The sequence below is a fragment of the Meleagris gallopavo genome, chromosome 2 (assembly GCF_905368555.1).
Source record: "Meleagris gallopavo chromosome 2, MGAL_WU_HG_1.1, whole genome shotgun sequence".
In the NCBI taxonomy this organism is placed as follows: domain Eukaryota; kingdom Metazoa; phylum Chordata; class Aves; order Galliformes; family Phasianidae; genus Meleagris; species Meleagris gallopavo.
Window position 1 is genome coordinate 55,634,906 of NC_139405.1, and position 21,754 is coordinate 55,656,659.

General features: G+C 36.9%; 1 protein-coding gene across 17 annotated transcripts in view; it reads right to left on the reverse strand.

The window, feature by feature from the left end:
* Positions 1-2,929: 2,929 nt before the first annotated feature.
* Positions 2,930-21,754, reverse strand: part of EYA4 (EYA transcriptional coactivator and phosphatase 4) — a 154,277-nt gene continuing 135,452 nt past the window's right edge. For 10 of the 17 annotated variants that reach the window (XM_085217275.1, XM_085217267.1, XM_085217264.1 and 7 more), the window contains 6 exons: positions 15,784-15,842; positions 15,518-15,678; positions 13,326-13,440; positions 11,386-11,507; positions 8,809-8,909; positions 2,930-7,036 (listed from right to left, as the gene is read on the reverse strand). In XM_085217275.1, the coding sequence (XP_085073401.1) occupies positions 6,956-7,036; positions 8,809-8,909; positions 11,386-11,507; positions 13,326-13,440; positions 15,518-15,678; positions 15,784-15,842 (639 nt within the window). In that variant the 3' untranslated portion in view covers positions 2,930-6,955. Of the gene's footprint in view, positions 7,037-8,668; positions 8,910-11,385; positions 11,508-13,325; positions 13,441-15,517; positions 15,679-15,783; positions 15,843-21,754 lie in introns of all 17 variants that reach the window. The other 7 variants (XM_085217268.1, XM_085217265.1, XM_085217262.1 and 4 more) reach the window with 2 other exon arrangements.

Genomic DNA, 21,754 nt, shown 5'->3' on the forward strand with positions numbered 1-21,754 from the left:
TATGGTAGCAGGGGCAGCCTGTGAGTACCTTACCTTCCCCAAACAGGGCTCATGAATAATGTGGATGGGATCACGTATTGCTGGTATACACATAGTACAATTAATGAATATACTGATGCTATGGTATAGCAGTGTAAAATTAATGAATATACAGATGTTAAGGTAAAACAGAGAGCTTGGCTATGATGTTGTTACACCAAAGCAGGAAACAGAAATGATAGGTATACTCACCCATAACCTGGGCTCATATAGAAAACTCCAGTGGAGTGGATCTCCAGAAGAGATCCTTCCCCACTGGTCGTCAGCACTTAAATGGGTCTAGGAGAGGTGGAGCCAGGCTCCACCCCTTCCGACAGCACAGGTGAATTGCCTTCACTTGTGCTCCTATGGCTGACTCATTGCTCACCTCAGGTGATCAATCAGAGGTTCAGGCTGTGATTCAGCAGTCCCCATACAACATGGTTTAGCTAAACCGTGTAATAAGAAGAGGAGGAAAAGGCATTTCATTGTTGCTATGTCATGTGTGGAGGGAATAAGCCTGCAGCTGGATCAGCACACCCAATCCTGACCAAAACCTTCCCTACACAAAGTAGGGAAGGGATCACAGAATCACTGAATGGCCTGGGTTGAAAGGGACCTGAAAGATCATGAATCTCCAGCCCACATGGATCATCACAGAGATGGCCAGACAAGGCCAAGAACAAGTCTGCCACTAGACGCAACAGCTTTTATGATGAAGCAAGTTTTACAGGACAATATGCATGCATCTGTCATCAACAGGACAGCAGGCTGCACAAGTGAAAGAGAATATACATTTGTTGCTAGAAAATTCACTTAGAAGATATCAGCTTCAGTCCCTGTTCAGTACTTCCTTTTCCTACCAGATGAGTTATTTATTCCAGGAAAAAATTCATACATAAATGAAAACCAATTTTTTAATAAGAAAACTGTTAGTGTGTTGTAACAGCAGGGGATTAAAACAATTGCACATGAATTGTTACTAATATTTCATCACAACAGATAACTATTTTCTGGAGAATTGATATATTTAAATGCCCATGTGCAGGAGACATTGTATGCTTATGAATTGCAGTGCCCTCTTGGGCTGCTGAAAGCGAGCAGCTCAGTTGTCATGTGAATGGGATCTCTCTCTCTTGCCACTAGAGACTGAGGTTGTACTATCTTTTTGAGATATCTGCTCTGCCCCACTGTTTTTAGTGCCCAGGCACTGCTTGGAGCTGCAAGGTTGCTATGAGGCAACCAGTCAGCTCACCATAGCCTCCCAATTTCTAAATGCTGTCTAGGGCATTTTCTATTTCCATTCACAGTGAGCATAGTGGGTTTAGTGCTTGGTTTTTTGTTCCAGTTCTTCTTTCCTTTCCTTGTCTTTCACCCTCTTTTTTTTTTTCTTTTTCTTTTTTTCTTTTTTCCAGAAACATTTGTGTTCAGCACTGGGACCAAACCACTATGAATCAGAAGACTGGAAGGCAGGAAGATCCTACCCCAAACAAGATGAAAACATACTAGATGGAAAAGCATCAGAGAATTGATATCCCAGATAATAGCCATACTCAACAGATTCCTACAATGGCTCAGACTTTTTTTCTGGCTGATATGGTGGGCTCCTGATTCCCTTTTTCTCTAAACAGGACTATAAATGTTTCATTCATTGGCACATGTGTGTACACATATTTTGGTTTCAATGAGTCACAAATTTCTAATATTTTCCAAACAGTTCTGGTTGGTAGGGCTGTTTTTTGTTTGTTTGTTTGTTTTTCCTTCCCTCCCCCCCCCAGTTTATTTATTTATTTATTTATTAGTTGAAAAAGTATGTGCTTCCTGGAGAAGAGCACAGAAGATGATATAGTTTAGCCCAAGAAACATGAATCACTTTACATTTGCTGCTTCTCTGCTGCTCTTCATTTTCCTAGCAACTGAGAACACAGCAGAAAAATCAAGTCTAATTAATCAATTAATTAATCAAGTCTAGTAATCTGTTCTCAACCTGATTTCTTGATATGATCTGGTTTGTTTAAATCTATATGCTTTGTTTTTCTGTGCTCTCATACTTCATCTTTATTGGAGAGCATATTCAAATTTTTAACAATCAACATTCAGATAGATATTTGAGGACTAGTTCATCTGCCAATGCTGCCAATGCTGAGAAATGGTACTTTGTGTGACAAAGGGATTTTTTGTGTGTGTGTGTGTTGGTTTGTTTTTTTTTTTTCGCTTGTCCAACACAAATAAATAAATTTAAACGTGCTTTCTTGTGCTTTCTCTTTTTTCTTCTCAACCAGAAAAAAAAAATCTGCTTTTGTTGGTTAAAGTGCTGGGGCACCAAAGCCCAAGGCTCTGCCACTTGCAGTGTTATTTCCAAGACTGTAATGTCACACCATGTGTGCTGATCAGCTTGTAGCCCTGCCTTTTGAAATGACTTTTTTAAAACCCCTGCAAGCAGACAGCAAAGGGACTGCTACTTTCAAAACAAGAACTGCCCCCAACATGAAGCACTCCCAAAGACAGCATGCAAAGTTTCTCAAGGGTCAGCTTCACTGGAGCGCTCCAATCTGTCTCCTGAACAACTTTTCTGTTTTGGAGCTTATCATCCGTAAGAAAAATATTAGCATTACATTAGTTAGTGAATTGGTAAGAGAATTTAAATTCATGCATTGTATGTCTAGATCAACCAAGTGTCCCCAGGCCATTGTAATAAAAAAGTTGTTTCTCAAACTGCAATTGGGAGCAAGACATCTGCTGTCCTTCGTAAGGAAACCTGAGTGCAGGACAAGGGAGGTTTCCTGCAGGGCTGCACCTTGCAAACAGCACAGAGATGAGCTAGTCGTTACCATACTGAAAGGGCAGAGAGTTGCTTGATGTGGATCGCCAGGACAGCATGGACATACTTAAGAGGAATCCAAGGTCATGCTCAGTTCCCATAAGAGATATTCTTTACTGAGGGTTTCAACCGCAAACCAAACATCTTACAAAATGTTATAGTGCAAAAAATGACATTTCCAAGTGTATTTATTGAGAAATAGTAAAGATGTACATAATTTTACAAGCTTTTAATTTTAATTTACATTTTCTTAAATTATGTAGGCCCCAATAAACTATAATCTGCTAATACATAACAGACACCCTTGGCTTCAATTTTATCTCAAAAATGCTGCTATTGCTGGGATTTGGCTCATGTCACTTCAGCTCCTCTTCAAAGATACTAAATACCATATTCATTTCAAGCATATGCTTGATATCACTCCTGTAAAATAGAGATGACTTTTGAACCAAAACCCCGGATCTGGACACAAACTCACAGCTAAAATTCAGGTTTCCTGTTGTGGGCCAAGTCCACATTCACCACAAACTCTGCAGTTCAGTTGGCTGCAGGATTTCATCTGCTCTGAGATGAAGTGTGCCTGTATACAGGATTTTGATTTGGCTTCATCTCTCTTGTCAGTGCTTACACTGGAACATACTCTGCATCTACTGTGGATGCAAACACTGCTGCTCACGCAGGCTTTTAATGAAATCATTAATTGGGAGCTAGCTGCCACCTATGTCTTTGTGTGCTATCTCCATAGGTATCTAAAAACAATTATCATTTTTAGCTTTTGCTTCTTTTTTCACTGATAGGCTGAGCTGCATGGAGTTATATCTATTTAAGTTACTAATTTGTGACTGCAATCACACTATGTTTGTATTCTGCAAGCTGAGTATTCAAATGCCTAATGAACTTTCAAGTTCTATAATGACTGAAAACTGCTCAGAGTATCAGCAAACGGCATTATATCCTACATGTCATTTGCACAGAATACTTGCAAACATGACACTGTGCTCAATCTTGATTGTTCAGGAGAGGCTGAAGGGAAGGCAGTTTCTGATTAATACACTGTTGAATTAAAATGCACTCAATGTCAAAATGACCAGCCTTCAGCTGAATCCCATCTGGAGCAGTCTGTCTTGAATACATCTCTGCCTTGGTCATTTTCTCCTTTCTGTTGTTCATGCAGGAAAATTTATCAATGTCCTTTCTTTCTACAAAACAGGCATGTACAACACAATCTCGTTCAAGGATATATAATAATTTTTGCTTAGCAAGACAGTATTTATGCTCTGCAATTTTACTTTAGAGTTTTAGGATTGTGAAGGTTTTTGAGATAAATCTTTGTTTTGTTTTGTTTTGTTTTTCTGGTGCATTTGTTTGTGGATTATTTTTATAATTAACTTTCACTGACTTTGGACACAGAATTCAAGTTAAAATCAGAACTTCACTGTGTTCTGCAAAACTTCCCTCCTTGTGCCTCCACCTCCTCTCTGAAAGTCCAGTATATTAATTGAGTCAGTCTTGCCAGAGAGGTAAGAACAACTCCACTGCAAACCTTTTTAAGAACTGATGGTTGTTGCTGGGCTATTGTTTGTTCTAACATCTGATTTGGTAAAGAACACTGAAAAGCTAAAGAAAAAAGAGAAATAAAATTGGTTCATGCATTTAAATAATGTTATCACTTGTTAAAAAAAAAAAAAAGAAAAAAGAAATGAAAAATAAGCTATTTCATCATACCAATTTTTTTTTTAAATAAAAATTTTTATATTGACATTCTCATGCAATGTTATGGTGCTGGAACTTGAGAAGGGCTTTGTTCAACCTTTTTTCCTGTTCCAGTAGAAACATTTTTTCCCACTTGAAGACTATGAAAAACTGGCACCGCAGGTCTTACAAAAAGTACTTCTAAGCAAATGTGACTAGGCAAGTTCTGTAAATATAAATAAGGTATGCATCATTTTTATTTCTTGAATACACATATCTATCACCCAAGTAGCTGGTGCATAGTGATTTCATGTGTGGTCATTCTCATGGCTTCACACTTTCCAATGATAACAAAAAAATATTTTTCTTTTATGATGACTTGTATATCCAATTCCAAAGCAGCAAAATATTCCATTTTCGTGAAGTTACAAAGGAGTTTTGCCTTGATTTTTTAGTGGCTCCAAGCTTTCACCTACCAAATAACTTTTATGTAACACATCAACAAAGATGAAATTTGCTTACTACCTGCTTACTAAGCATACACTGGCTTCAAAACAGGGGTGGAAGTAATTCAGCTCAGTGCTGACAGCTGTACTTCTGTAAGCATCATTGGAATTTACATTTAACATCTCTTGTTCACACTTCTTCACAGAGTTAGAGCAAAGGCAACCTCAGGCATCTCCACATAGGTAATAAAAATCAAAAAAAGCAGTTTCCATCTTTTGCAATGAAAGATGAACCACTGCAGTTGCGTTAGAGTGCTCATGTAGGGTGCTGGGGCTCTTATGTTGAAAACAGACCTTGCTCATTTTCCAGTGCTGAAAGACAGCTTGTTCAGTACTTGCAAGGTAATTATCACCATGGACCAAAATTATTAATATACATGACTAAAGTTAACATATTTCTCAGTATTTCTTCATCAAAATCCCCTCCTTATCCTCTTCTCAGATGCCTGACATGCTGTTGAAATATCTGAATGCAAAGACCCTTAAGGGTTGCTCTTGTATATTAATCTTTTGTAATCAAAATTAGGGGAAGACATGTTGACCCAAAACAGAAGACATCTGTATGTGGAACTGAATGGAAAAGCTACCAAAATATGCCAAAATATTTACCAAAATGGACTCTACTCCCAAGTGGCCAATGCTATCTTGCCAGCAATTCTGGCTGCCAGTGTTGATCCTAAATATGCTGAATGTAGCATAATTTGTGCATCTGATCAGTAAGACATTCTTTAGAATTCTTTTCTTTCTAAAGAACCTAGGTTTTATCCTCCATCTGTGCTTAATAGAATATTTTCACCTTCCAGTAATGCCATTAGTGCACTCCAGATACTTCATCAGTTGGCTGGGAGTTTGTTCCTTCAGACACAGCAAATACACTCATTGCATGGCTTTCAGTGGACTAAGTAATTCATGAAAATGGCTCCTAGTTATCTCATCAGAGAATCAAGAAATGATGTTGAAGGTGTTAAACTCTTCTTTTTTAGCTTTCATGGTAGCGGTCCCCACTATCAACCTCCCAACATACTCTCAACTTTCCTCAGTCAGTGGAATTATTGAGAATCCAAATAAAAACACAAACTTTCCTTTATTATTCTTTTTTTTTTTTCACTGCAACGAAAACTTAAATGCTTTGGTGCAGTCATTCTCTTTGATTTCTCTAAATTTCAAATTTGGTCATGTCAAAAATTATCACAAAGGCTTTTTTTTTTGTTTGTTTATCTACATAGTTTTTAACCAAAGTTACATTATAACACACAAACACAGTCTTCTCCTTAAGGCACAACACATCATTATGCACATTCTGTTTGCCAAACTTATAAAAGAGACAATATTATATAACCCTCTCCCTCCCCGACCCCCAAAAAGAAAGAAAAATTGCATCCACTTCCAAAATCAGCTGCTAATAAAGTCACAGTAAGTTATTTTCATCAATAATTTACACAAATTACAGGTCTAGACAGGATTGTCATTATACAGTCTGAGTGCATTCCAATTCAGATTTTCTGGGTTAGGTAGGCTAAAGTCTGGTTCAAACCTCAGTGCTGAGAATATATCCCATTTTGAGGAATGTTGTTGAACACCACCTTGTCGGTTGGAAAACGCGTGTTGGTGCTTTGCCAGTTCGAGTCCTTTGTTCACTCCTGTCAGGGCTCATTCGGTGTGTACCAGCAACCTCCACAGTTTTAATCCATTTAAAAACGTTGCATATATAAGACCATAGAGCTTCCTTACGTAGCACTAATGCTTTAACTCCATTCAGCAATCTGAATTCTTCAATTTGGAATTTTTAATTCCAAATATTTCTTCCCTTCTTAAGACAATTCATATGTGTAAAGCCAGAGGCATTGAATCACACATAAAAATTCAGTGTACTTGAAATATATATATAAAAAACAGGATCGCCAACTTTAGAACACAGTTACAAATACTCTAGTTCCAGTGCTTGATGGAGAGCCAAGAGGTCCGAATGACTGGATATCCTCCAGAAAGGCATGTTGTGCTGTGTTTGTCAGAGGGGGGAAAAAGGTCAGGAACAATGAATGCTATGACAGAGGGCGGTATCTGATGCATGAGACTAGTCAGGTTACCACCATGGAGTTTACACCACTGTGTTTCTGGAATGATTTTTGCTAGTAAGGTACTGACAAAAATCAGGCCAAAATAGATCTGAGCTCAACAGTTCACCTGAAGGTAAAAAAAATTAGACAGCCTTTCTTAATAGTGTCTTTGTAAAGAGCCCATTATTTAGTGAGGGCTATTTGTTTTCTTGTTATCATGGAAACCCATACAAAGGAGCATTAACAGGAAATCTGCTTCTGTTCCACTTGTTATACTTTGCAAGAGTCTGCAAGCTCATTTGAAAAGTTATAAGACTTTCATAAAATGTGGCTTCACACACTGAAACAGAGTTGAACTACATTTTTGTCCTTCTGGGAGGAAAAGGAAAATAAATATCTTTTGAGGAGAAAATAACACATTTCTGTACTTAAAAGAAGATAATGTGTTGCAGAAAGCATCAGCGTCTCTGAGAGTTGCAGGTATATGTACTTTTCTCCTTCAGCAATTGATCAGAGTAGAATTGAAGTCATACTTTCATGTTCTGTTCAGATCTATTTGTAATATGCTCTATTCAACCATTTCTCTGAATTCTGTTATCTATTCATGCAGTGTAGCCAACATTTAGAAAACAAGCATGCCAGACTGGAAAGTACACAATCCAACCACCGTTGTTTAGCACAATCTACGAAAGACCCATCACCAGTACCTATATCAAGGAACCATTTGGAATAAGCATTTCAGTTTTTTCATTTTGTTTCCATTCCACCCACACTCTACAAACTTAACACTTTAAGACACTTAATTTCACTACTTCTAGCACAAAGACATTTATATAAATTATGCAGCTGTGCAGAGGCAATAAATAAATAAATCTGTTTCTGCACATTTGAGGGTCTATACTGTGAAGCATGGTTCAAATTTCTACTAATTTGATCTCCTTCTGAACATAGAAAATTTATCTGGTGAAGTTTAGATCTGAATTCATCAGATGAGGGAAAAATGCTTCTAAATAAACAATTTTTTTTTTTTTTTTTAGAAACTGATTTGGTGCACAGTCTTTATGTCGTTTTCTTTTTCTGTTTGCAGATGTTTACTTCCTGAATCAAACTATATGTTCATTCTGTGTGCTCCAGCCAACTACAGATCTGTCTTTATTTAAGTAAAAGATCTGCACAATCCTTTTAATGGTTTTTCACATTCTCCATAACACCTCTTTTCAAACCTACCTGGTTTCACTGTTTAAAGAGAATGACCACCCAACCTTCATGTCAAACCCATGATATATCTGTTATTTGCTTGACGTTAATCAGACATTTTTGCCCCGACGTTTCTTTGTCAATTTTTAAATGATTTTGCTTTTTTTTTTTTTCTTTCCAAACTGAAATAAAGCAAATGCTAGAATCCAAATGGTTCATTTTACTTTAAGTGCTGATGTCATCATGCTCTTATGGCCTTGTGTCTGTAGACTGAAATGATTTGTCATTCTGCCATTGTACAAAATTGACAGAAATGCAAACAGAAAGGCTTGCATTAGTAGCTATGTATCACACCAACATTTCAGGAGACAGGTTACCTTTTTTGCTGCCTGTTCTTCTTCTACACCATCCCCAATTACAACATATACTACTTTTCTGCCAAACCTTTGCATTATTCGTTCAAAGCAACTTTCTTTTCCTGGAAGATAAATGAGATAAAAGTTCAGAGTGAAGTTACCTGATTAGCTGCATGCTCCTCATCTCGGCCATCTCCAATCACAACATAAGTTATGTTAGTGCCAAATCTGGACACTATACGCTCAAAACAGCTCTCTTTGCCTGAAAAACAATGCACTACTTGTTCAAGCTATCAAGCAAGTTACCATGATGCTCTACAAAGGTTTACTGCAGCGCTAACACATCTCTACTACTTGTTATTTTTTATAGTTCCCTGCCTTGAGATTTAGAGCTAAAACTGCTGAGAAACAACTAACACTGTTAGTGACACTAAGCTGATTTGGGTCAAATTAAATCTCTTTCTTAACAGTCACAGGAAAGCCACCAAAATAAAGGAATTAGTAGCACTGCAAAAACAAATATGTTAGTGAAAGGAAAATTGAAATTAAATGTTTCCCTATTACTGTAGTAATAATTTTCCAAGAACTGCAGCAATTTCAGGTCTAGTATATCTGCGAAAGTAAGCCATGTAGCAATGGAAAATGTGTTTAGAAAAAAATGGACACCAAAAATAAAACTAGACATAACAGGTTCCTGGGTGAACTTCCACGAAGTATTTGGCTCTTCTGGAGGAATGTGGAAACAAGCAGGCTAAGCCAGTAACAATAAACAGGATTTAAAAGAGCCAAGCAAAGTCACCTACCCATCTTCCCACTGTACTACAGCTTCAATTTACCAGCAAATGCTTGTGTTATTGATCCATGAACTGTGCAGATAAAATGATTTTTCTGTTTCCTCAGGCATCTCCATATTTAATTAACTTTTTCCTTAGGAAGTATCTCTCTGATATGCAACCTATGCATACTCCATTGCAATTTAACCATAATTTATTATCTTTTTATAATAGCTTTTTACCTGATGTCTCCCCCTTCCCCCCCTGCCTCCTCCCCAGCATTTTCAGTCCCCTCTCTTAAGCTCCTGATTTCTAGATCTCTGATTCTTAGTGCTCTTCTCTTGCTTTTCTTCAGATGGTCCAATAGAAAAAATGCTTACGATTATGAAAAGCATTCTGTGTATTAATTGTCCAATCAGGATCTAATTTCAGTGTGTGCAAGAAACAGCTACAATTTTAGTCCTGTGCTCAACACAAAGCAGAGGTCACCGAAATGAAAAGTAGGTCCTGCACTGAAGAGAGTTTGCTGTGTTCCCAAGAGGGATGAGACAGCAGGCACTGTTCCTACAAGGAAATCCTGGTGCAGGACTCCTTCCACAGAGCCTCTAGAGATGCAGCTTCACTCTTCAAATCCAAATTCTGTCAGCATGATTTTCTTTGTTCTGAGTGTAATCTCATGAACTGAAGCCAACATACAGGCTGTATGACAGATGACATTAATTCCAGAAACTTCTCAAAAGCTTACTGTATTTAGGATATATTGTTCCCTGACTTTTTCGAAGGATTTGAGGCATTTCTGTCTCAAGGGATGAGCTACAGCTAATTAACAGATAACCGAGATAATAAATTTTCCTAACACTGCTATAATATAAATTTTTCTCACTTTCTCACTTTTTTTTTTTTTCACTTGTGAAAAACAATTAGGAAATGTAGTATTTTTTAGTAAAGTGGCACTGTCCTTGTTATTCAAGATATTATAGTCAACATTCTTAAATTACTAAATGGCAAATCATGAAATCTGCCAAAATTACTGCTAGTAGTAGACTGTGTCATATGTCCAATTTCCTGCCAATATTTGAAGGGAGCGTATAAACAGGAGGAGGGACAACTACTTATGAGGGTGGATAGTGATAGGACAAGGGGGAATGGTTTAAACTAATACCGGAGATTTAGGTTAGATATTAGGAGGAAGTTTTTCACACAGAGGGTGGTGACGCACTGGAACAGGTTGCCCAAGGAAGTTGTAGATGCTCCATTCCTGGAGGCATTCAAGGCCAGGCTGGATGTGGCTCTGGGCAGCCTGGTCTGATAGATGGTGACCCTGCACATAGCAGGGAGGTTGAAACTAGATGACTATTGTGATCTTTTTCAACCCAGGCCATTCTATGATTCTATGATCTCACAGGGTTGGTAACTTTTCTTATATTACATTTGGATGTCATTCCCAAATATACTACTCTCCAAACTGTACACAAGCCCCTTCAAAGTAGCCAGTTAGCAGCAGAATAGGGAAGGGCCCTTGAGGCATCCATCAGCACAGCTTCTGTGGATACCAATCATCGTTATGCTCAGTAATATGATGTGATTCCAAAAAAGGATAGGAAGCTGTGGTCTACCTTACATAGATCTAAAGATCAGAATAGAGATTATTTTAACAACACTTCTGTTTGGATTAGAATTAATGAAACACTTTTCTTCATTATTCTCTGCACATTTTATGTTCTCTGTATTTTAACTAGGAGTTTCTGAGGTTTTTAATCAATACTGGAATCTTTATCATATTAGGCATATATGAAAAGAAGCTAAATTAGGAATACTATTATTAACATAAACAACTGAACATGTGCAATGTCTGACTTTTAACTAAAAATGTGTTAGGAACATGGTTTTGAATCCATCCATTACTGGCAAGCAATTATTAATAATGCAGAGTAGTTAGAATGAATGAAGGAATAATTTTCTTACCTATTTTAGTTGCACTGTAAATATTTTCAATGGGAAAAGCTCCTCCTAAACTGTATAGCAAGACTTTTGCAAGTGCTGGGATAAGCTGGGTTGTTGTTACCAACACATTTACACAGTTACTCCTAAAATGAGAGAAATAGTTTAAGTTTGAATAGTTTAAAACCTTTACCCAAATGCTGATGAGGTGAACCAGCTGTGGAGAACATATTCGAGGTTTCTCAACATTTACTTTCACTCACACAGCAGTGCTACTCAGCACCATCACTTCCAGAAAAATGTACATAAACTTTTTGGCAAAATCCTTTGAAACATATATAGACATGATTTATAGGAAGCATTCCAGGCTGATTTATGAAAACCAAGTCCTTGAAGATGAGTCCACTGAAACATACATATAAGATCACTACCTCTGAAGATAGACATCCCAGTGCCTTCAAAGCATCATTTTCCTGCTCGGGATTACTTGGCAGTAGCTACCAGCCAAATTAAAGTGTTAGGAGAAAGCAAAAACATCATTTGTTACTCCTGTCTTGAGGGGAAATAAGTGGCCAATATACATTTCTGCACAATGACATCACTTTCTTCATGTTTCAAGAGTTTTTTTTTTGTTGTTGTTGTTTTTATTTTTTTTTCTGAGAAGAGGGAGAGACAATCATAAACACATTAATAAGATAGCACTGAATGGAAAGGTTGAAAGCTTGAATGGAGAAGCTGAGCTTAGCTGTTACACAACAGAAAACTGAAAACCAGGACATTTCAGGCACTGACAGGCTGGAACATGTGTATGGTCATGGAACTGAGAGCAACTAGTTGTGATTTTTGGTCCTTCTGTAAGCCCCAGGGCAGACCACAGGCTATTATTTCTGTCTTAGTGTATCTCAGTTTCTTGTCATTAACATATTAAGTGAAGTTTAGCTGCCTCACGGGCATATCTTCTAAAAATTTATAGCTGTACAGTTATTTGATGACAAGATAAATGACTGTTATTTAGCAGTCCTGAGCCAGTGGCAACAGTTTATCACATTCACCCTGGAATGCCCAACAGATTGACATTATACAATGTATTTTTGAAGACTAACAATTTGGAAAGAAATGCAGAGCTAAACACAATGACTAACACATTTTTTTTACTTTTTTTTTTCTCATGAGGTGCCTATGACACTGTGAAAAAATTTAAACGATAACTAAGAGAGAGGCATATTGCAAAAGCAACTACTTTTAAAATTATTTTTCACATCTTTCCAAGTTTGTTCTTTCTTGTTTAACAGCTTTTTTACCCTCAGATATATTTAGAAGGCAAAATGGCTTCCTTATAGTTTGAAGACATGTTTTGGGGATTTCCAATAAAATACATATTAAATAGGTGACTAAGAAGCAGCAGTTTTCACAGCTCTGTTATTTCACATGAACAATCTCATGACTGGGATTCCAGGCTTTTATCTGAGTCATAGTATCAAACACAGATATTCTTTCTTCTGAAAACTTAGATATATGTTTAATCATATTGATCTGTTTGGAGGACAGAATAAAAATGATTTTCTCTTTGGGGATTTATAGAGTACTTAGGTACCACTGTGAATAGGCACAAACATTGAAGTCCAGAATAGACAGACTTGGAGTTCAGAGGCTGCTGTCCACAGGATAAATAGCTTAAAGCCTGGCTCACAATTACAAACTACACTTTCAATGTTCATAGGACCATGCATTACATGCTAAAAGACCTTTCCTACTACTCAGTGCGGAAATGGCAGAAAATGAAATAATTTTCCACGAAATTTTTCCTATGTGCTATTCAAACGTTGTAGTACACCTGTACTGTTCTTTAAAAGTACTAGTATACTTTAACTTAAAATGTCACAAAATAGACACTGAATATCCAGAATGAAAATCTCTCTTTTTTTTTAATTAAAAAAAAAAAAAAAAAAAGACTCAATACATACCTTGTGCTGATAATTGATAAGGATTTAAGTGCATTTGTTAGCCAGGAGTCTGTCAGAGCTTCAATCTCTGCTCTTAATTGCAACCATGCATCTCTTTTTGCAGGACCTAGGAGTCCTTTTATGAAAAAAGCAAGAAAAAAAATATAATTAAATTCTGTGTTAATTGGAATGTACAGATTTTCAGTTACTGTTTCAATTTTAAATTGCTCCAGAATTTGAAAAAAACGTCTTTCTCCCCCCTTACTCCCCCACTCCCCAAATTTATATTCACACATTTGACTTTGTTTCCAAGTGTCTCTCTCAAAACTACCCATTTTTTTCAAACAAAGTTCTTACGTACATCTTACACTGATTATCAGAAGCAGTGACAAGGAGACCCATGCCATGGGGATCATAGGCAGAGACACTGAGAAAATAATTACTTTATTATAAATTTGTCTTTATGGTATTTGCATATCTTTATAACTGCCTTGCTTGTGACTCTGTATATAGGTAAACATCAGGTTTTGCATATGGAAATATAACATTTGTTTGCTGATTGCTTGGTCTTGCATGCTGATTGCATGTCCTTTTGTAGTTAGCAGTTAGTTCCAGTTAGTCAGTAGTTAGTTTCATTTACAGCATTTGCAGCTCTGAAATGGCTGTTTATCTTATGACCTTATATCTCACATAGTCCTTTAAAACACCTTAAGAATCTTTAAAGTATGAATGGTCAGACTTCAAAAAAATCCACCCAACTTCATGAACATTGAGACCTGACTTTTTCAAAACCAAGCCATTTTAAATTTAGATATGGTACTAGAAGCAGGCTTGGTGACATTAATATATCTCTTCTCTTTCAGAAATGGTGATGACTGTCTTCAAAAATCTGAAACAGAACATCCCAAAATACATAGTTTGACCTAGCCTACTGTTGCATTCTACCAGCTACTCTGAAAGAGATTTATATGAAAAAAATATTTCATATGAAAAAAATATTTTATAAGAAAACCCTGTAAACCTTTGGATAATAATCTTTCAAGTATTCTTAATATGTAAGAACTCCTTTCATGATACCAACAAAGGGCAAGGCAGAACAATTGAAAGCCAATCATCTACTACTATCCTTTGCTCCTCTGGCTTGATCTTGTGGCACATAAAGACTCTAAACAACTAAAAGTTAAAAAAATATGCTAGATATGCCCATTTAGAAAGTGATTAATCTAATGACTAATCCACAGTCCATGCTAGTAGTACTGTTAATTATTTGTGAGAGACTGGAAGAAATGCTAAAAGATCACTGATGTGGTTTTACTAAAGGTAAATTGAAAATTCTTCTAAAATGAATTTTATCTGAATTGAGAGTCCATGCTCTAGAATGGGAAATTGTTCACTGGGACTCCGTCCTGGTTGGGTTTGCCTTCTCTCCTTCTCAATTGTGGCTTTAGAAATGTTTGAAGATTTTTTAAGTATTTCCTGTTCTCACAGTCTTTTCTTGGGAGATTCCTCAGAATAGGGTTACCTGCCTCTAATAAGTTACACAAGTCTCTCCAGAACAGATTCTTGTAGTTCTGCTGATATGATTTCCTAAAAGCCTGCTGCCACTGACATGAGAGAGTCCATGAATGAAAGCAGGAACAGGAAAGCTTCTGTCCCAGATGAAGCTGGGATTTCTTGCTAACACAGTTAGCTGTGTAAGCAACAAAGATAACAAAAAGAGCTAGTCATATGGTAGTGCTAGAGGTTTCTTGCATACCCCTAAGTGAAAACAGAATAGCAGGTGCAGAGCAAAGAATTAAGTGTGTTGTTGCCAACCAGATCTTGAAAATGTAGGATGGAAAAGAGTGCCACCCAGAGCTAATCTGTGCTGTGGAAATTATAAAACCTCTTTTCTAGAATAACAGCTTATTTGAAGTAAAATAAGTGTCTTAATCAATCGGTAAGCTAGGAGAAGGTAGATGTAATTGAGCTGGGTTTGAAGGAGATGAGTGGGCTCTCTACAAGTTAAACAAAAGCCTGCTTCCCTGGCTGTGGTTCTCCTGCACAGTGGCACAATATTGGATCTGTCCTTACAGCTTTTAATAGCCCAAGGTCCAGTCAGATTACTTTCATTTCAGTCTATGGTTTGAAAGGCACTTCGACTTGGCAGGAGTTTACTGCCATATGGACGAACCTTATCAACATTCTAAATCATTTTTCACAATTAAACTCACCTCCTATGTTGTTCTTGTAAGTATTATACAACTCTTTTACTCTTCTGTAACGGAAAGCCAGCTTCCTCATCCAGTCAACCCCTCCTCTTACACCTGTTGGCAGACAAAGGTTTGCACTACTTGCAGCTGCATGGAAGCCATCAGTTGCAAAACTGTAGGTACTGCAAACACCCAAAATACAGCAAAAATAAATACAATGTATTCCTGTAAATGCTCAATTTATTTAATCTTTGTAGAGAAAAATTGAAGCAAATGCTCTATCTTACCTTAGGTCTTGTCCATTATCATCAGAAGAAACATCATCTATGTGAACTTGATCACATTCCTGTTGAAAAAAACATCAAAATATAAATTATTTTAAAGAATCCTATGCTCACCATATATATGCTCAGTACAGATGTTGAAGAAATGATTGTTGCAGGCCACTAATTCTACCAGAAGATGGCAGCATATGTACACTTAAGCTTCATACCATCATCAGTTTCTTTAAAAAAAAACAACACAAATTTCAACTCCTACACTGGACCAATCAGTTAAAATAGGTCTTTAAAAAAGTGCTTTGTAATTTTTTTTTTCTTCAAATAACAATTATTTTAATTGAAAAAAAAAGAAAGAACAATTATGTCTCCATCTCTCTAGCATATCGATATTCCAAAATCTCTGAAACTGTATTTCCCTGTTCCCTAAAAGCTAATGATGACGAGCCTTATGAGGCATGCAATTTGTCTCAAGTCTTCAGGAGTCTGAATGCTTATCAGATTCCTGTCTTGATTTATCTGAATGTCTTTGGCTAAGAAATCAAAGATAATCAAAGCAGACCTGAAGAAATGCACTATTTCTGGTTTTGGAGAGATGCAAATAACTCCAGGAAACCGAGGTACCTGTAAACCTGAACTCCGTTTCAGTCTGTTTTTATAATTTAGTACCTCTTCTGCACAACAGTTACAGCAGAAAAACAGGTAAATGTAGGGGAAGCACAAATAAATAAATAAGTAATTATGCAATGAGTATTAGTGTTTTCTGAAGTTGCTATAATTAACAACCTTCCCCAAAAGACATACCAGAAATTCAGTGCCCGCAGACTTCTCTCTGTATAAGAGACTTTTCTTAAAAATATTTTAAATAGCTAACATGATCCTAATTTTATTCATGAAAAAGTTCAGGGATGTATTTAAAAATGACTTCCCAGTTGAGGTTTTCAGATAATTTAGTCTCACCACTAGGGCAAAATATGGCTGAACTTTCAAGATGCAGTTTTATGCTTCAAATAGAGTCATCAGATTTATCTATATCAAATAATGTTGCCAACATGCAACCTTAATTCAAACCTCCTGTGAAAAGCAGGAGTACACAGTTCTGATTTTCAAATCTCAGTTGAGTATTATTGCTAAGCTACAGATGAAAGATAAATCTGAGCAGAGAAGTGATTTCCAATTGTGTGTACCATGAAGTTCCTAGAATTTATTCAGGGAGCATGATTTTGGCGAATTACCATTTCTGTCCAGGGTTTTGTTTGCTTTGCACTCAGTGAAAATTTCAATAGAATTTTATCCACGTGAAGTTATTTTTTCAAAATATCAATTAGTATATAAAATAAACACATAAAAACCAACAATCATATTAGTATCAAGACTAAAAGAATGAGTGGTCAAAGTCTGCTCATCTGACTTATTCCATTGAGACAAGCATGAAAGACCTGCATTCAGGGAAGATAAACAAATGAATCATTCTTCTCCCTTGGAGAAATAAAATTTGTTGGCTCTGTTTGCAGAGATTATCTTAAGCTGTAGAATATTTTGAAGAAGGTGCTTTTGGATGTGAATAACAGATGAAAAGAGAAAGAAAATGAGAAGTGGCAGCTGAAATAAAAGATTTGTGTCTTTATCCCTATTTATTATTTACACTCAAGAAAAAATGCAACTGGATTCCACTCAGTGTAGGAAAGGAGTTCAAAAATCAGACAAAAAGTCCCACTGGGAAAAAAAAATCTTAATATTTTGCAATATCTGAGCAATATCTGGCTTCCTAACCACGTTTCACTGGAACTGGTCAAAGCATAAGATAATTGGAAAAGTTTAAAAATCAGTCCTGTGGATTTGCACATGTACTGATTAATTGGAGGGCACACAGGTGTCTTCATGGATAACAAGGGCTGTCTGAGCTCTATGGCTTTGGTGAAGTCATTCAGCTATATTGTCCCAGCCTTGAAAATTCCAGATAACTGTTCTGCAGACAATTTAATTATTAAGTTTAATATGACTGGGTGCCAAAGGCACAGTTGTTTGCTGTTATTTTTTATCTCACAATTAGATTATTGACTCCAGCAACAGGAGAATAGGAGAACATGCAGTTATCTGGTTGCTTGCCTCTTGCTCCTGCAGTAAGGTCGCTAAGTTTCCAACCACATAGAAGGACTGAATTTAACAACATTCCTCAGCTTCCCCCTTCTTCCTTTTCCTCTTCTCCCCTCAGATCTATTGCCCATCTCCTCAGCAGTCTGGCAATACTTGCTTCCTGACCAACAGCAAACTCACGTGCCTCGCACTTTTTGCATCATTTTATTTTGTCTTTTTGTTTACTTCAAGTAATATGTTTACATTTTGCAAATTCCCTTCTCCAGTGTGAAAAAGAAAGCACAAAAACATGCAAGGAAATAGGAGATAGTTTCATAGTCTTCCCAAGTGATTCAGAAAACTGGTGGTTCTATACTAGATTTTAATTGCTTGTAAAATAGACCAAACAGTTGCAGGGAGGAAGGAAAGGCCCTCTTTCAATTTAAATGTTAAGGTAAAATGGTTTTTGCAGCATCTCCAGTATTTTCTATACTCAATCCACAATGGCTTTCTGTCAGTGCAAGGTCAAAACTAAGAAAGATTTATTTCCTACTACTAGTTGTACAGGAAAGGAATCTAGATATAACAGGCTTTTACTTGAAGCAATACCAATTTAAATTATATCTGAATGCACCTCACAAAATCCTATTTAAAATATGGTAGGATTACCATACAAATAGAAATGTAATTCAGTTTATTTGAAATATATAAACTTTTTCCTTCATTATCCTAGGTGGTGGAAGGGGATTATAGAGTTTGAAGATTCATGGTTGAGAAGTGAAGAAAATGTTTTTTGTTTGAGTGTAGTATGTTCTACAACATTTCTAAAAGTTGTCATAAAACTGAGATAAAGACAGAAACTTCCATTTATTCCTTATCTGCTTGAGAACTGAATGTTTTAGACTGGATACTGTTACTGAGCTTAGTCCCAGATCTAAACGTTGTTTTGGCACATGAACTTTCTAGAGCACGAGACTCCTATTTTCATGGCAAAATACCAATTGCCCTCCCAAGTGATATTTCTCAAGCGAAGTAAAATTTATACACTGAGAATGAAATAGCTGGAGAACAGCCTAGCCTGAAATAAAACTACAGCTTGGCTGATTAGGACATGGGTTACTGGGTCAGCAGGGAATGTCTCAACAGATTGGAATTTCTGCATCAGCAGTCATTGTAATGAGACGCATTTGCATAGAGGAAGGAAAGCTTTATTTTTGTATGTGACAATTTTCAATAACTTGGTTGTTATTACTAGAGCTTGGTATGCAGTGCCAGTAATCAAGAAAGAAAGGGAAAAAAGGAGAGCTAAGACCATTCAGAGAAATGACTGGAGTCAATGCCAAAGGAATCTGTCTTCATTAGTACATTACAGTTATCATGTCCAGTGACATGTGGTTTATGGTGGGATGAAGATGAATGTAAGACAGAAGGTGTGAGACTTGATGGCTCGGTGCTAGAAAAGGGAGATAGAAAAAGGGTAAGTAATCTGTCTACTGAAAAACAAATGCCTATCTCACTTCCCCCAATAAGAACTAAAGGTCTTATGCCTTGGTAGCCGTGACCATCAGCAGATCAGCGCCAAAGCTATAGACTACCTCCCAGTTACCTAGGGGAGGACAGAGGGAAGAAGACAGAAGAGGGAGAGAGGGAGAAAGACAGAACAGGGGAATGCTCAGAATTCATGACTCAGTCATCTTGCAGATACTCTGCAATATTTAGTGTTTAGAAAAGGCCATGTGTTCTGTAAACATATTTGAATAGACAGATCTGTTTATCTATATATTAAAGGATATCTCTATGTACATTGGTACATGATACCGTGCTTGTAAGTACAAAGTCATTTTCCTATCTTATCTGCTAAAGAGAATCTGTGCGCATGGTTCATATCGGAACAAAAAGCTTGGAGTTTTGGTAATTTTATAATAGAGTTGGTTTTAAAACAAAGCTGAATTCTGGGCTCAAAAAGAATTAATTGCTTATGGAAATTTGTTTTAATCCAATCAAATTGATTGAATTACGAGATTCTTAAAAAGAGTCTGCAATTAGTATTCTTTGATATATCTAAAATTGAATACTCTCTGGATACTGTTCAAGCTCTGAAAAGAACTGGAGTAAGAATTTTTGCACAGGGTATTAAGACCACCCTATGAAGAATATACACAATGTGTGAACCAGATCTGCAAGTCACCTGTGGCAGCAGAACCTGAGAACTACAAAGAAAATAAATAGAGAATAGAATGAAGCTTTAATGGCTACAAGCAAGACTGAAGTATATAAAGAGGTGAAAGCTCCTTTTTGCTGATCTAATCCATGAACTCAACACAAGTTTGAAGAAATCTGGGCACATGCTACTGAACGGCTTAAAGTTCATTGGGTGCCACATGAAATCTGAACATACAGGGGTAAAGGTCTGCTAAAAAGAAATTTAAGCAATGCTTTGAAAAATTGATTTGGAATCTAACCTCGGTACAGGGCACCAGAAAGAGAACGTTCACCGAATGCACTTGCATTGTCAAGTGATGACTCACTTAGACTGCAATAAAACACCGACTGGTGAAGGAATATCCAGGGTTTTACTTCCTTATGTGTCTGTTGCTGGAAAGAAGAAGTACAGCATAGGTATAAGGTGAAGTAGATCTGTTTCTTGACTTGAAAATTGCTGAGAATAAATGAGATCTGCAGGCAGGACAAAGAAACTCATCCTGGTACACTTGCTTTTGCTATTCCTGCAGCTGACAAAAGAATAAAGGAAGTACTAAGAAACAAAGACTTCAGTGAATGGAGAAATCTCATTTATCCTCATTTTTTGTGTTCACTCACCAGAGACCTTTCTCTGGTATTTTACACTAGATCTCAAAGTCTTCCAGTTGTCATCAGTGGCAAAATATCTGACCATGGAGGAAACTCTGAGATCCACTCTGAGGAAGACAACAACTGATAAAGATCAGGGGAGAGTCTGAAACGCCTTCAGTTCAATTCGAAAGTTGTTTTTCACCTGCCGTCTGTTCCACAAAATAAATTTAAAAAAAAAGAAAAAAAAAAAACCCACAGCTGTAAGACTGTCACATTCCACGTTAGCAGACACGGACTCCTGGACAGAAATGAAATGTCTGTGAAGCACTGCCGATGGGCCTGCTCCCCAGGCAGTTGCCCCTTTGGCTGTCCATCTGCATGCTTCCAACAGGCAAGTGATCCACAGTGGTCACTCCCCAGCTAGAGGTCTCCCCCTTTTCTGAGCAGATACCAAATGGCACACCCTGGGTGTCTTGTGACAGAACGTGTGGTTGCCTGGTTACCTCAGGAAGAAATCATGGGCAACCAGGAGGCTTCACATTGTCAGGATGTGACACACTACACTCTGAAAATTTGAAAGCCTGTCAGATCAAAAATTTTGGGTGGGAACTTCTTTCTAGATTTTCCCCTTTTATCTGGAAGGAAAAGAAATAAGTAAAAGATTAAAAAAAAAAAAAAAAGGCACAAGCTAGAGAGTACAAAATTTGATAGTTAAGAGGATTTGATATGCAGAAGGCATGTCTGAATTGACCACACTCATACATATGTGAGGCTTCCAGAAACTTGGTGGCAAGTGTCAATCAAGTGCATGGGACAGTCAGTGAAGAACCCAAACTAATACTTGTGTATTAAAGTGTATTTAAGCACGGCTTACTGAAAGTCTCTTAGTCTCTGAAAGGAATATAGCATCATAAATGAAATCACCTGGAAAGTAACTAAAAGTGTAATGAATATATATATATATATATATATGGTGATTTGAGTTTTGGACTCACAAAACTAGAAATAACCCTGTGTTCTCTTCAACACTTACAAGTATTTGCTGAACCCTCTCAGTCTTTTAAACTTAAAAATAAATAAATCAAGAAACTTTTTAACAGAGTTCAGAAAG